The sequence below is a fragment of the Populus nigra genome, chromosome 1 (assembly GCF_951802175.1).
Source record: "Populus nigra chromosome 1, ddPopNigr1.1, whole genome shotgun sequence".
Taxonomy (NCBI): Eukaryota; Viridiplantae; Streptophyta; class Magnoliopsida; order Malpighiales; family Salicaceae; genus Populus; species Populus nigra.
Window position 1 is genome coordinate 23,184,157 of NC_084852.1, and position 13,755 is coordinate 23,197,911.

General features: G+C 34.6%; 2 protein-coding genes across 3 annotated transcripts; one reads left to right on the forward strand and one right to left on the reverse strand.

Annotated features, from left to right (window-relative positions):
• Positions 1-2,797: 2,797 nt before the first annotated feature.
• Positions 2,798-3,733, reverse strand: LOC133677851 (uncharacterized). Its single transcript, XM_062100020.1, has one exon. It carries the CDS (start codon positions 3,731-3,733, stop codon positions 2,798-2,800), a length of 936 nt encoding a protein of 311 aa, XP_061956004.1.
• A 2,588-nt stretch (positions 3,734-6,321) lies between these two features.
• LOC133672669 (calcium-dependent protein kinase 7-like) lies at positions 6,322-11,695 on the forward strand. 2 transcript variants are annotated; one of them, XM_062093163.1, is made up of 9 exons: positions 6,322-6,458; positions 7,646-8,217; positions 8,926-9,049; positions 9,187-9,330; positions 9,585-9,737; positions 9,827-9,942; positions 10,137-10,304; positions 10,433-10,663; positions 11,189-11,695. In XM_062093163.1, exons 2-9 carry the CDS (start codon positions 7,696-7,698, stop codon positions 11,333-11,335), a joined length of 1,605 nt encoding a protein of 534 aa, XP_061949147.1. In that variant the 5' UTR covers positions 6,322-6,458; positions 7,646-7,695; the 3' UTR covers positions 11,336-11,695. The 2 variants fall into 2 exon arrangements, with proteins under 2 accessions (XP_061949147.1, XP_061949139.1); XM_062093155.1 differs by lacking the exon at positions 6,322-6,458 and adding an exon at positions 6,601-7,194.
• Positions 11,696-13,755: the final 2,060 nt, after the last annotated feature.

The following is a 13,755-nucleotide window of genomic DNA, read 5'->3' on the forward strand; positions in this document are numbered from 1 at the left end:
CTGGTTTGAGAATCGTTATAAACCCATGTTAGGGTTATAAAACTTTTTTTGTTCATTCTTAAAACTTTTAGTGTGAACTATTCATGTCAGGAATAATCATCTTCTTATATCTATAGGTGTATAAAAGATCTCCCAAAGTCCTACCACATTTCCATCTTATTAGTCATGTGTAATGAATATTTATCCTTCATTAATGATGTGTAAGAGATTTTTATCTCCCATTAATATTATTAGAAAAAAATGACTCTTCAACCCCTCTACTCCATCAAAATGACAAAGTTCAGGAATTATAGATATCCATTGAACAACCCATATAAAGGGTTCATAATTTCTTTTCTCGAGACATTCATACTTTAATTCCTAGAGCATTTATTATACCAAAATAAAAACAAACACATTTTTTTAGAATTTAAATCTCTTTTTTTCATTTATTACAATTCTTATTTAAAGTCACTAACTTTATCATTGAATGGTTCCTAAACCCCCACAAAAAAGATTGGTTTTACAGGTGCTAGGACTTCTATTACTAACTATACATTTATTAAGTGAAATTTTGACCTAAACATGTGATTAATCACAATACAAACACCAAATAACCTCATTTCTGAATACATGTTATAAATAAGAAGAGATATTTTTTTGTTACATCAAGCAAGAATAGGTTAAGGGTTCAAACAAGTACATCAATTCCAATAGACATGTCATTACTAAAGATGTGTTATAGAATTGGGTATGCTAATACATGAAAAATCATACAACCTAACTTAGGACTATGCTGCTTTGTTGTCCTTTATATGTATGTGTATGTTTGTGTTTATGTGTGTATTTCATTGGTTACATTTACAAATACATATGATTTGATTTAGAAAAAAAAAAGGATAAACAACACGAAAACTAAAAGAGAATAGTCATTTACTATAGTCTCCGAGCCAATTCATTGTGGATTACCACAGTGAATTGTCCCATTCTCCACACAAACCAAAAACCTAACTAGTCAGGGTAGAATCATCTTTTCAAAGGGATCCATTAGGCATTACAAGATTGATTGGGAACAAATTGGTCACCATACTTTTTTTTGCATAGTTAAATTACTTTGTTACCCCCCTTAAAAAATGTATATTTTCAGTTCAAGAGCTTTTTTTTGTCTTTTTATTATTTGCATACTAAAACCACGGTTGTATCTTTTAGAGCAAATAACCGTTAAACTTGCACTAGGGGGTTTTTTTTTGTATTTTCAAAATTTTTTTGAACAATGAAGTTATGGTATTACCTTTAAAATAATAATAAAAAATTATTTATTTATTTTTGTTATTTTTAGGTTGATATAGGAGCTGGTTAATCATTTTAAAAGATTAAAAATTATTAAAAAAAGACACGGAACACGTGCAACGCATAATGGTTTCCATGTCATTCAGAAGGCGCGTGTTGGCTGTCCGATTATCAAATTCCACCATCCAAGATGGTGTTAGAAGCAACACATCATTCCTTTTCTAGTGATGTGGTGTGTGCTTGTGGCATAGGCACGGTTGGCCTTCGACGAACCTTTTTTTCCCCTCTCTTTTCTTTCTTATAGCCTAGAAATTCATGCCAACCCATCCGAAAAACAATTGTGTTCTCCAATTGATTTTGACTTTTATTCTTTTGATTACTATTAGTTTTACTTTTGATATCTTTTCAATTTTAGATTGTTTTCAATTTCATCTATGTGAATTTTATTTAATTTTATTTTTGTATCTAATTTTGTCTTTATTCTTTGGATTGTTTTTTTTTTGGTGTTTTATCCTTTTTTTGATTTATTATTTTTTCAATTTCATCCATGATCATTTTATTGCATTTATTCTTATCCAATTTTGATCCTCTTTCTTTTGATTGCTATTTTTTTTTATCTTTTTTATTTTTCTTTTATTTTTCAATTTTCTCTCAATTTCTTATTTTATTTAGTTTTTTTAATCTAATTCGGGTCCACATTCTTTTGATTACTATTTTTTTATTATTTTCTTAATTTTTTTTTTCAATTTTATCTCTAATTATTTCTTTCATTTAGTTTTTAACTCAGGTTAGTCGAATTAACCCAGGTTAACTCAGTTTATTTACTTGACCTTTTTTGTTAAGTTATTTTATTTGATTTTATTTTATTTCATATTGCGATTCGCGGGTGGTGGGTTAGTCAAGTTAACCCAGGTTGATATAGTTTTTTTCCTTGACCTCTTTTTTAAAGAATTCTTTTTAGTTTCATCATTTAACATTAGATTATTGTCCCTTGAACCTTGCTATTTTTTTGTTTTTCTTGATGTGAGGTTATCACGTGTGCGGGTTTGTCAAGTTAATCTAGGTTAGCTCGGTTTTGTTTTTCAATATTTTTTTTATTAAACTTCAATATTTTTTCATAGGTTCTTCTTTTGAGTGTCCATTTTTTTTTCCTGATCTCATATCACAAGTGGTTGGTTGGTCAAATTAACCCAGGTTGACCCGAGTTTTTTTCTTCAACACTATTTTTTTTAAATGATTTTTTTCATCATTTAACATTAGGTTATTGGACCTTGCTCTTTGTGATTTTTTTTTATATAGGTTTAACTCAATCTCATATTTCAGTGTGTTAGTTAAGTTAATCTAGATTGACTCGGGTTAATATCATAATAATATTTATTTTTATATTAGGAAATTTTTGACACAGCCCGCGGTGTAATATTGCTAAGCTACCTATCTAGGAGTTTTAACTAATAAATAACATGTTACAAGAAAGAAAAAGGTACAGATTAAAATTCAAGAACCATTAACTAGCCATATCTAAAATAGCCTATATAAAAAATTTTGTTCCTTGATTATGCTTCCTCATCCGCTGACGCCTCGCGTTTTCTTCTAATAGGCGGAGTTGCTCTCGATCTTCTTTCCTGCCAAGCCTTTCACTTCTTTTCTCTTCCTTCGTTATGTCTCCAAAGCTTGCCTCCATTTTTATATCTCTATCGTCACGACTAGCAAACCTTTTGGTGTTGAACATTTTTCTAATTATGAGAAGAGCCTTTTCACCTTCACAATCATCTTCTTCATCTGAAAGTCTTCTTTTCTTGGGACAATGATCTTGCAAATTAGAGACAGACGATGAAATATTGTCGCGTACTCGCTTGTTTGTCATCTCATGGGGCTTCACTAACTGCTTTGTTGGATGAACTGCTTTGACGATAGGCTTTCTTTTATCGGTACATTGATATTGCAAGGACATACGTGATGGGGTTTTCTCCATTACCCCCTTGTTTGTGAGAGGCTTCAAGGAACATGCCAAGGCTGGCTGTTTCGGGTTCAATTTAGGGTCATTGAATTTTCTTAATCCCTTCACATTTGTGTAGTGCTTTGATGAAGGCACTGATGCTTGTGCAGGAGTGGCACTAGAAACTGGTGGCGTCAGATTATTGTCGTCAGAGAACAGGAAAGAGTAGTCTCTTGTCTGTCGAAGCCTTTGGACTTTGGTCTGATTATCCATTGCAGAAAGAAGGATATCGGCACTTACTGCTCTATGTTGTGGAATCTGGGTTTGTTGCTTGCTTTTGCTTTCTTGAATAACTCTCGGAGCGATACTCGGTTGAGAAGGGCCAAAAAATGATCTGTAAGTTTTAGTTGTATTATGATCAGAATTTGAAAGCTCCGAGAGATGATGAGAACAGTTTTGTTTTCGGATTTGTTCTTTAAGCAGCTTTCTTGTTTCAAGAAACTCCAGCTCTTCCTTGGTGACGGCCATTATTGGGGCTTTGAATCTTGCAATATATATTCTCAAAGGAATGAGGAGATCATAGACATAGACAAGAACAAAGAAAACCACAAGAGTGTTGCTGGGGAAGGAGTTTTGTGTTTCCTGATACCATATGAACTTTAGGGCAAAATATATGAACTCATAACTTATACTTGGTGTATATATATAGATGACTTGTAGGAGTTTTGTGTTTTCCTGATACCATCTGGATTACCACCATGGTTCAATAAACTCCTTGCTGGGAGCGGATTCAATTCAATTCAATTTTCAAAAAGAAAAAAAGAGAAAACCGCTTCACATTATATTTTACTATTTTTCTATTCTCGAAACCGACTTTGTTTTGGCATGGCTAACAAAAGAAAAGGTAGCATTAGCAAGTTTCCTATCTTCATCAGGATGCTCACTAGGTTTTTCAAACAGTGGTTTCAAGTCAAGTGACCTCCCCCTGCCGTCTTGTCTGAGCAGGCAAGGACTGCTGAGCTTTGGAGCTTTTGTGGGTTGTGGCTTCGGTTTGTATCAATTGGGCTCTGATAATTTACTGGGCCGGGTTTTTGTCCCATGTTAGCCCAATTTTATAATGTTATTATTATTCTAGTTGAGTAGCCAGACTCAAAGGGCCAGGTTCGATTTCTCAAGTAATTTCTTGAATGATTTGGGAGCTGCTACTTGGCTAGTAGGCTAGCAGAGCTTTATTATAAAGGTAGCCTGCACTATACGTTGGCAAAAACACAGGATGCGAAATTCTGATGAGGCTGACAGGTGCCAAGGCATCGATCCAACTCTGCAGAGTGCAGATTGATACAGGTTCATTAACTTGTAACTCAGCTCGTCGACAAGTGAAGGGAAAAAAGAAAAAGGGAAATCCAAACCAGGAGCATCAACTCTTAGATTATCAAATTTGATACCCAATTTGTTTACTCAGGGAAAATGGCAAGTCATCTTTAGGCTTTCGAGCATGGCCAAAAGCCATAGTTGTGGTCTCTTTTTTCCTGTTTTTCTCTAAGCACGTAGGGCATCTACTGGCTAAAGTGTTAAACTCTAGTCACTTCCCAGTAGCTACAAATGCCATTGATCTTGGGAAATTTTGCAGAATAAAGTGGTCCGTGAAAAGGAAAGTAGGAAGACACGGATCGATCTGTAGCTGAAAAGTGAGAATTACAGCAACAGAGGGGCCATTCTTGGGCACACCTGCTAGCTAGGAAGTGGACAACAAGGCCCTTTTTCTCGCTGCCATCATATTTGTTTGGTGCGTGAGCAGTGAGCTCCATCGCAGAACCAACCAAAAGAACGGCTAATCGATTGTATGCTGCTAATGTTTGAAAAACCGACAGTGTTGTGTTATGAAGTGGTTTTTTATATTATTTTTTTTATTTTTAAAAATTATTTTTTATATTAGAATGTCAAAATAATACAAAAATACTAAAAAAATAATTAATTTCAAGCAATTTATTTTAAAAAATCACAAACAGCCCTGTGTAATTTACTCTCTCAACTTATTATTTGTAAATATAATTTAAAATGGATCCTACAGGTAGAGTCCAAGAATGGCCAACTGGACAGACATTTTTTTTAGTTTTACGAGAGAGACAGATACAGATGGAGCTTGCGGTAAATTGAAATCATTGAGGATAATGTTGCACGAAGAAAGACCTTTCAATAATAACGTTTCATTGTTTTTAATGGATCTGGATCTGGGTACAGGTCTGTTTGGTTGTGCGTTTCAACCTGTAGTTTATTAAATTTTGATTTTTTTTTGTTAAAATTAAGTGCGGTTTATACTTTTTGAATCGTTTTGATGTGCTGATATTAAAAATAATTTTTAAAAAGTAAAAAAATATCATTGGCATATATTTCAGCATAAAAAATTATTTGAAAAACAACTGCTACCACACTGCCAAACACACTCCTAATCTCATGATCACGTCACATATTTGCCTCCTCCATCTACGAATTTGAACTCTAGGGTTTTTTCTCCTGCTCTTTGATAATTTAAATATAATTAATTAGATTTTTTAAGGAATAAAATAATAATTAAAAAAAATAAGGGTTAAAATTAGTATAAAAATCAAATCAAATCAAATTTTAAGAAATAAAATTGAAAAAAAAACAAAATAAAATTTATAGTAATTAAAAGATTAGTGACAAAATTTAATATAATTAACAAATAACAAAATATTTTTGAATTTATTACAACTTTTTTAGAAAAATATTTCCATTCAAAATAAATGAAAACTATTTTTTTTAAAATCGTCTCAAGGTTTTTTTGATTAAAAAGTGTTTTTTATTGATTAATATTTTTAAAAATTTAGTAACTGATTTCTAAATAATTACTTTTCATGAAATAAATGTAGTTTAATGGATAAAAAAATAATTTTTTTAAAAAAGAAACTAAAAAAAAGAGTAAAAACTAGCACTCCAAATTAGAATACAAAATAACTCCAAAAGATCTTTTCCAATGCAGGTATTGAATATGAACAGTAACAGCACAGCATGATACAAAGAATAGAAATCCAAACTAGATCACAGGATAAATTGACCAATAATCAAATTTCAAATATGATTAGGTCAGGCCCCATTGTGTAATGTGCAAGAAATGCTTTGCTTTGGATCAAAATCAATGATAGAGATTAACTTAGGGTCAAAACCATTCATAAATGTGCTTAGAATTTCACTCACCTCACCTCTCCAACCAACACCTCTCAAATCCAAGTTGGTATGTTTCCTTTTCCTTTTTCACCTGCCTTTCTTTTTTTATTATTATACCATGACTTTTGCTTCTCTGCCCTTTGAAAACCATGAATTATACTGATTTTCATTTTTATACAACACCTGAAAATAGAAACCTGATATACCCAGAGGGATTGCTTCTTCTTCTTTCTTTTTCCTTCTTGATTTCGAAAAGGACAAGTGGCCTATTTTAGCTGGTAAAAAATCAAAAGTGTTTTATTTATCTGGAAATGCATTGTTCTAAAAACTTAAGAAAATTACTTTAAAACTAACCCAGAATAGAAAAAAAACAGGGACTTCAGGGGGATGTTTGAAAAGCAAGGAATATAATAGCTGTTGCTTTTTTTTTTTCTTTCAGAAATATAGCAAGATATTATGTTTAAGTTGGTGTTTTGTTACCCGGGCATAATGTGGGTCTAAGGATTGTTGTTGGCATATTTTTTAATAGAAAAGCAAGAAAAGGCAAAAGGGTAGTTGTTTCTCTGTCTCCAACGTTTAGGCAGAGAAAGAGAGAAATGGTTAGAGAGTATCTCTGCAAGAGAGAGAAAAAGAGCTCTTTGACCCTCCCTCCCTCCCCTTATCTCTCGTTTGAAGGCCCTTTTGTCTTCCTGTTCGCATTCTTCCATTTGGATTTCATCAATTTATAATTAATTAGCTATTCAAGCTCACCTGGGTATTCTTCAGATTCTCCTTTCAAGTCTTAAAATCAACAGCATTTCAAGGTGGATTCTTTTTTCCTACTTTTGTAATCAATAATATCACTATTTTGAGCTATAAATTTGCTTGATTTTTGTAGTTTGTTGAATTCTTTTAGTATTAATTTTATGTCATGCAGATATTTTTGCTTTATCTTCTTGCCAGTTTTGGTTTGTGCCATAATAGTTAGTCTTTCATGAATACTTGCTGCATATATCTGCTTTTCTTTGTGTTTTAGCATAAATTTATTCTTAATTTTTTTTCTGGGTTTCTTTCCAAATCAAAGCTTTGTATAAAAGGCTCAAACTTTCACGGAGTTGTTTATCTTCCTTTAAAAAAATATTTTTTTTTCTTGGAAGCAAATTAATGTTTACAAGTAAAAAATGTGATATTGTTAATTGTGGTTGTTGTGGAGGGAGATAAAAATGTTAACTGTTGTTTCTTTTGCTTAATTGGATATTCTTGAAATCTTTGCAGATCTTCATTTTTTCGGAGAAATTGGAAGTTGTGGAGAGAGGTCTTGATTCATGGGTAATTGCTGTGTAACCCCTACTGGGGCTTCTTCCTCTGAGAAGAAAGTCAAAGGGAAAAAGAAGGAGAAGAAAAATCCATTCTTTGGTGATAATTATGCTGTAATCAATGAATCCGGAAATGTGGATAAGCTTGGGGTCTTGAAAGAACCTACTGGCAGGGATATCTTGGCGCATTATGATCTGGGTCGTGAGCTTGGCCGTGGTGAGTTTGGTGTTACGTATTTGTGTACTGATATAAACACTGGTGAGAAGTTTGCCTGTAAGTCTATATCGAAGAAGAAGCTAAGGACTGCTGTGGATATCGAGGACGTGAGGAGGGAGGTGGAGATAATGAAGCATTTGCCTGCTCATCCAAATATTGTGTCCTTGAAGGCTAGTTATGAGGATGATTCTGCTGTGCACATTGTGATGGAATTGTGTGAGGGAGGAGAGTTGTTTGATAGGATTGTGGCAAGGGGGCATTACACAGAAAGAGCAGCTGCTGCAGTTATGCGTACTATTGTGGAAGTTGTCCAGGTCTGTGTTCTGATTATTTATTGTTGTTGAAATGGTGTTACTATGAAGTCTTGATGGGTAAAGTATTGCTTTCAGTTTTCATTTAATATCTCATATAGTTTCAACTCACACCGTGCTGTTTTTTTAAATGAGGATAGTTTATTGTATTGTAATAGATTTTCAGCATGAGTTACCAGTCTTAAGCTTGATGAAGACTAAGGATTTTCTTGTTAGTCTTTTGAAATTAAATGATGATGATGTTAGATCCCCTTGTTAGTTGGATGTTTGGTGTCTACTGTTGTTAAATTTTACCCCTCTTCTTGTTAGGCTTTAAATGCCCTTATGCTGATAATGGCTTAGCTAGGAAACCAGTTGATCTCATTATTATTTTACTGCAAAAGTTTTCCTAAGCAACCAGTGTCTTTTCCCTTTTTTATATGCATTTCAGTCTTTTTTTCTCCTTTTCCATTTTCTATAACTTGACCATTTTTTCCCTGCAACTTTTAAATGTATATGAATGCAGGATCATTTACAATTGAGACTTTTCTATTTCTGCGTCATACTTAGGATCATACAATTTTCGAGAAAGCATCATATCATTTAATATTTGGTTTAATTACTTCAAATGATTATGATAATCTTTGCATTGTTAGCTGATAATGCTTCATGTTAGGGGCTTTTTTGTCTTTTGAAATAATTGAAATTTCTTTTGCACACTTTGCTTTGTAGATGTGCCATAAGCATGGAGTCATCCATCGAGATCTCAAACCGGAGAACTTCCTATTTGCGAATAAGAAGGAAACCTCTGCACTGAAGACAATTGATTTTGGATTGTCAGTCTTCTTTAAACCTGGTATTGCATAGTATCTGAGCCAGTGCCTCCCTCAGCCTATTTTATGGCATTTTCTTATTGTTTCTTGAAATTAATCTCCAGCCACGATATATTCTTACATATGCTATTATGTCTGAAGATTCTTTTCTTCTCTACAGGCGAGAGATTTAATGAGATAGTTGGAAGTCCTTATTACATGGCTCCAGAGGTTTTAAAGCGCAATTATGGCCCTGAAGTTGATGTCTGGAGTGCTGGAGTCATTCTTTATATTTTACTTTGCGGTGTCCCTCCTTTCTGGGCAGGTTGTTTTCCAAATTTGATTGTCTAAATAACTTGCTTTGTTTTGTTCAATGAGCTTCACTGGAGGCTTTTTTGTAGTTTAGTTTAAGTTGGAAGAAAAGAGTATAGAAGACAGCTAGCTACCGCATGGAACTGTTGTGAATTCTCACCCTTCTTCTGTTGTGATCCTCATGGGGATGAAAGTTATCAGCATGCAGTTTTTGCTTCTTATTTTAAAAACCTCCTCCTCCTAAAATTTATTTTCATGGTTACACAGAAACTGAGCAAGGGGTAGCGCAGGCAATTATTCGCTCTGTCATTGATTTCAAGAGGGACCCTTGGCCTAGAGTTTCTGATAACGCGAAGGGTCTTGTGATGAAAATGCTTAATCCTGATCCTAAGCTAAGGCTTACAGCTCAGCAAGTGCTTGGTAGTTTATTCTTCTATTAGTCAAATGTCTGCTATAGAAGTGCATGCTTATTTGTTAACATGCAAAATTATCCCGACTCTTTGTTTCAGAGCATCCTTGGATACAAAATGCAAAGAAGGCTCCAAATGTCCCACTCGGTGAGACTGTGAAAGCAAGGCTCAAACAGTTTTCTGTGATGAATAAGCTCAAGAAAAGAGCTCTGAGGGTAATGATTCTTAGTTTTTTCTGTCAACAACTATTTATAGCTTTGATTACTTGGAACCTTTTTTCCATGGAAACTCATATCATTCACTAAATTATTTTGGCCATGTGGTGCTCATCTATACCCTCCCTCCCTAACAATCCTGTATGCTCTCTGTGAAATAAAAAAGAGTGATTTTTTGAGTTGTCCATCTGTAGGTGATAGCTGAACACTTGTCAGTGGAGGAAGTAGCTGGCATAAAGGAGGCCTTTGATTCGATGGACACTGGAAAAAAAGGCAGCATTAACCTTGAGGAGCTTAGGGTTGGGTTGCAAAAGCTCGGCCAACATATTGCTGATGCAGATCTTCAGATCCTTATGGAAGCTGTAAGCTTAATTGTTTTAATGGCTGAAAAAATTCCATAGAGAGAGAAAAGGATAGTCTGTTATACCATTAAAATTTCGTAATGAATTTTATGCAAAATTTGTCCCCTTGAATTTTCTGAGTTTTACAGGCTGATGTTGATGGTGATGGAGCTCTGAATTATGGAGAGTTCGTAGCGATTTCAGTTCACATTAAAAAAATGGGCAATGATGAGCACCTGCATAAGGCTTTCGCATTTTTTGATCGGAACCAGAGTGGTTACATTGAGATTGAAGAGTTGCGAGAATCTTTGAATGATGACATTGACACAAGCAGTGAGGATGTTATCAATGCTATTATGCATGATGTTGACACTGACAAGGTAAGAGTTATTCAAGGTTTAATTGTATATAGATATAATTAATTGCAAAATTGAAACCTTCAGTTTGAAGAATGCTTCTTGTTATTTTGCTCGTCTTATTCTGTTGCCTAGAAATGCCATGGGTAAATTACGATGCATTTTTCACCGAGGAAGTGGTGTGCTGAAAGTTGTCAATGTTAGTAGCAACTAGTTTTATTGTCAATTCACAGCATGTGTCTTTTCTTGCTCAAATTATGATTCCCTTGACAAGCTTGGGTTGACTGCCTTTGCTCGATGTAAACATATGCATGCCACACACATCTTGATGGGAGTCTCTCCCTTCAGCTTTACTCCATACGATGTGAATGCTTTTCCCTCTCTGCTATGGATGACAGAATGTGAATGACAGAAGCAATTACCGATGTTTGTCTCTTTATATCACTATTGTGAATGATACTCCGAACCTTTTGAGTTTTGTGGCATCTATTATCATTCTATGTTGTTGCTAAATTGGAAGCATAACCTTATTTCCATCCCACCCTGCAGGATGGGCGCATAAGTTATGAGGAGTTTGCTACGATGATGAAGGCTGGTACAGACTGGAGAAAAGCCTCCAGGCAATATTCACGGGAAAGATTTAACAGTCTGAGCATAACATTAAGGCGGGATGGATCATTGCAGGTAGCCAGTTAAGAGTAGGCGAATCAATATTCAGTTACCAGAGAAGAAAAAACCAGCAGTTGCTGTTTGGTCTATGGAGTTGTTCTTAATTTTTTCCTTCTTTCTTTTTTCATAGGACCTTTTGGATAGGTAGGATTAGAGTCATGGTCTTACTGTCCTTAATATGATCAGAATTTGTTTCTCATGGGATAGTTGCAGGAGAAGAGATACACTAATGGTAGAGAAAAGTTGGCAAGGATGCACCACAACATGTATTTGTAAATATGTGATCATCAATTAGTCTTACAGGTCCTTTTTCATTGGAGACATCTGTCTAAATTACAGTTCATTTGCTCACGTCCTGTTAATGACAGAAACGAGCACTTTCTATTACTACGTGGATAGTTTCACACCTTTTTTTTTAAAAAAAATTATCTTATTTGGATTAAGAAAATTGAGGTTTGGTTTTTGTTTATTTTGCCTTAACTAGTCTTAATGGCAGTATCAAGAGATCCTATTGAGTTATGAAATATGCGTACATCCAAGGCATATATCTATCTTCAGCAGGATTTGGAAGATAGGATGTTGCATTCTTTGCAATGTGATTACCGAAACTCCTCCTCAAATATTAACTGCCCAATTAAATGAATGAGTGCTCTCTCGCCAAGATTAACCTCTTGCTCGCTCGGTCCGTACGATATTCACTCACTGTTGTTTTTTTTACCACTTCTAAACTTTCAAACATGGAGAAAAACTAAGAGTAAGATTTCCCTTATTTTTATGTACTTTGGTGATCGGATCCCTTTGAATACGGGAAGAAGATTCTTCAAAACCCCAACTTGTTGAACCCCATCTCTCCTACCAAATAAACCTCATGGCTTGTGATTTTCGAATTTCCGGTAAGGTTTCATCTTCTGCCTTGATATTGAAGCTCCTTTCTTGCAAGCAAAATTCAAGACACAGATAGAAGAACCAGGAATGGCCCGGAATTATGAGCTTGAAATTTGCCGATTATTATCCACGCCTGTCAGCTTTGCTCTACGTTTTGTTTTTCTTTATGCCCTTTTCTTTTTGGTTTTAATGGTGCTTTAGCAAGACTATCTACACCTGAAATGTATCTGCCAGAGATCTCTTTTTAGCATGCTGTTCTTGAACTCAAATCCGAAATAATAACTTACCACTTGAGCCTCAGAATTCAATGTTAAACATTTGGGGGTGGAGAGGGAATTGGAAAAGCAGCATGTTTGGATTTGCTGTCTTTCCAAAAAATTATCTGCACATATTTCTCTTATGCATGGTCACTAAATATCATAAACCAAGACAAATGTGCAATTCACCATTGTTGCTAAGAACTAAATATTTCCTGATAAGTAGCGCCAGAAAAGAAAAATCGTTTCTCCCAGCGTGTAGAAAACACCCCGATCAATATCTGGAACATTATAGCAGAACGGAAAAGGAAAGAAGGGAGCTTTAGCCTCTCAAAGCTTGCCATAGACTGAAGACTTGAATCCTTACCAAATCAATGGTCAGGACCTCTTGTTCTGATCCAGCTGGTTTAGGAAAAAAAACATCATATAGTAGCAGAAGTACCTCAAATGCCTATTATATATCATTCATTGATTGAGATAAGCAGGCAAGCAACAGTCAACAACAACTTATTCTTGTATGTAATGCAGAAAACGATCTAATCACAATCGTAAGGAATTTGTGTAGAGTATGTAACTGTTCTGTTAATTAATCATTCATGTTTACTTGATCATATTTCAAGGCCGATTAATTTGATTTTTTGTTGTTTTCTGTAACTTCAACCACCGGTGTCCTCAATTTTGTTTTACCAAGTCTTTTCCTGGAATAATTCTCATCACACAGCCTTCGTCATTATTTGTTGGCCTAAGGAGAACAAGTCCGGGAGAATGGAAGGTGATGGATCAAGATTTCTCATTATTTTCCAAAACAATTTTTTTGTTGGCCCAAACCAAATTTAATGGGTTGAAAAAATCATGCGCCTGGCATCCAGTTGCCCGGATCAAATGTTATAGACCCATTCAACATGTTAGGCCCATAAGGTGCCAAACTAGTGTACCTGGCCCTACTTGGCCGCCTTTTAGGCTCAACCACATAACTCAAGCACAACCCCCCGATCCTGATTTTTCATGTCCTTGTACGGGCTCCTCAAGAATTTTTCATTGATCCAAGGCATTCTTTAACCAGATCTTACTCCTCCTACACCTATAAGTGTGCAAAAGTCTTCTATGACCTACCATATTTTTATCTCATTAATACATGTGTAAGAGATTTTTTCTCATTAATAGTTGTGTCAGAGATATTTATCTCACATTAATGTATATATAAGAGATATTTATCTCTTATTAATATTACAAGAGTAGAATTACTTTCCAGCCCTCTCTCTCACGCAAAAAAACAAGGTTTATGAGGTATAAATACCTCTTAAA

What these genes read in the sequence shown, in the direction of transcription:
- LOC133677851 (XM_062100020.1), bottom strand. Translation starts at nt 3,733, where the DNA reads ATGGCCGTCACCAAGGAAGAGCTGGAGTTTCTTGAAACAAGAAAGCTG.
- LOC133672669 (XM_062093163.1), top strand. Translation starts at nt 7,696, where the DNA reads ATGGGTAATTGCTGTGTAACCCCTACTGGGGCTTCTTCCTCTGAGAAG. An exon ending in TACAGCTCAGCAAGTGCTTG is followed by an intron (nt 9,738 to 9,826) that starts GTAGTTTATTCT and finishes TCTTTGTTTCAG; the next exon opens with AGCATCCTTGGATACAAAAT. An exon ending in TCAAGAAAAGAGCTCTGAGG is followed by an intron (nt 9,943 to 10,136) that starts GTAATGATTCTT and finishes GTCCATCTGTAG; the next exon opens with GTGATAGCTGAACACTTGTC.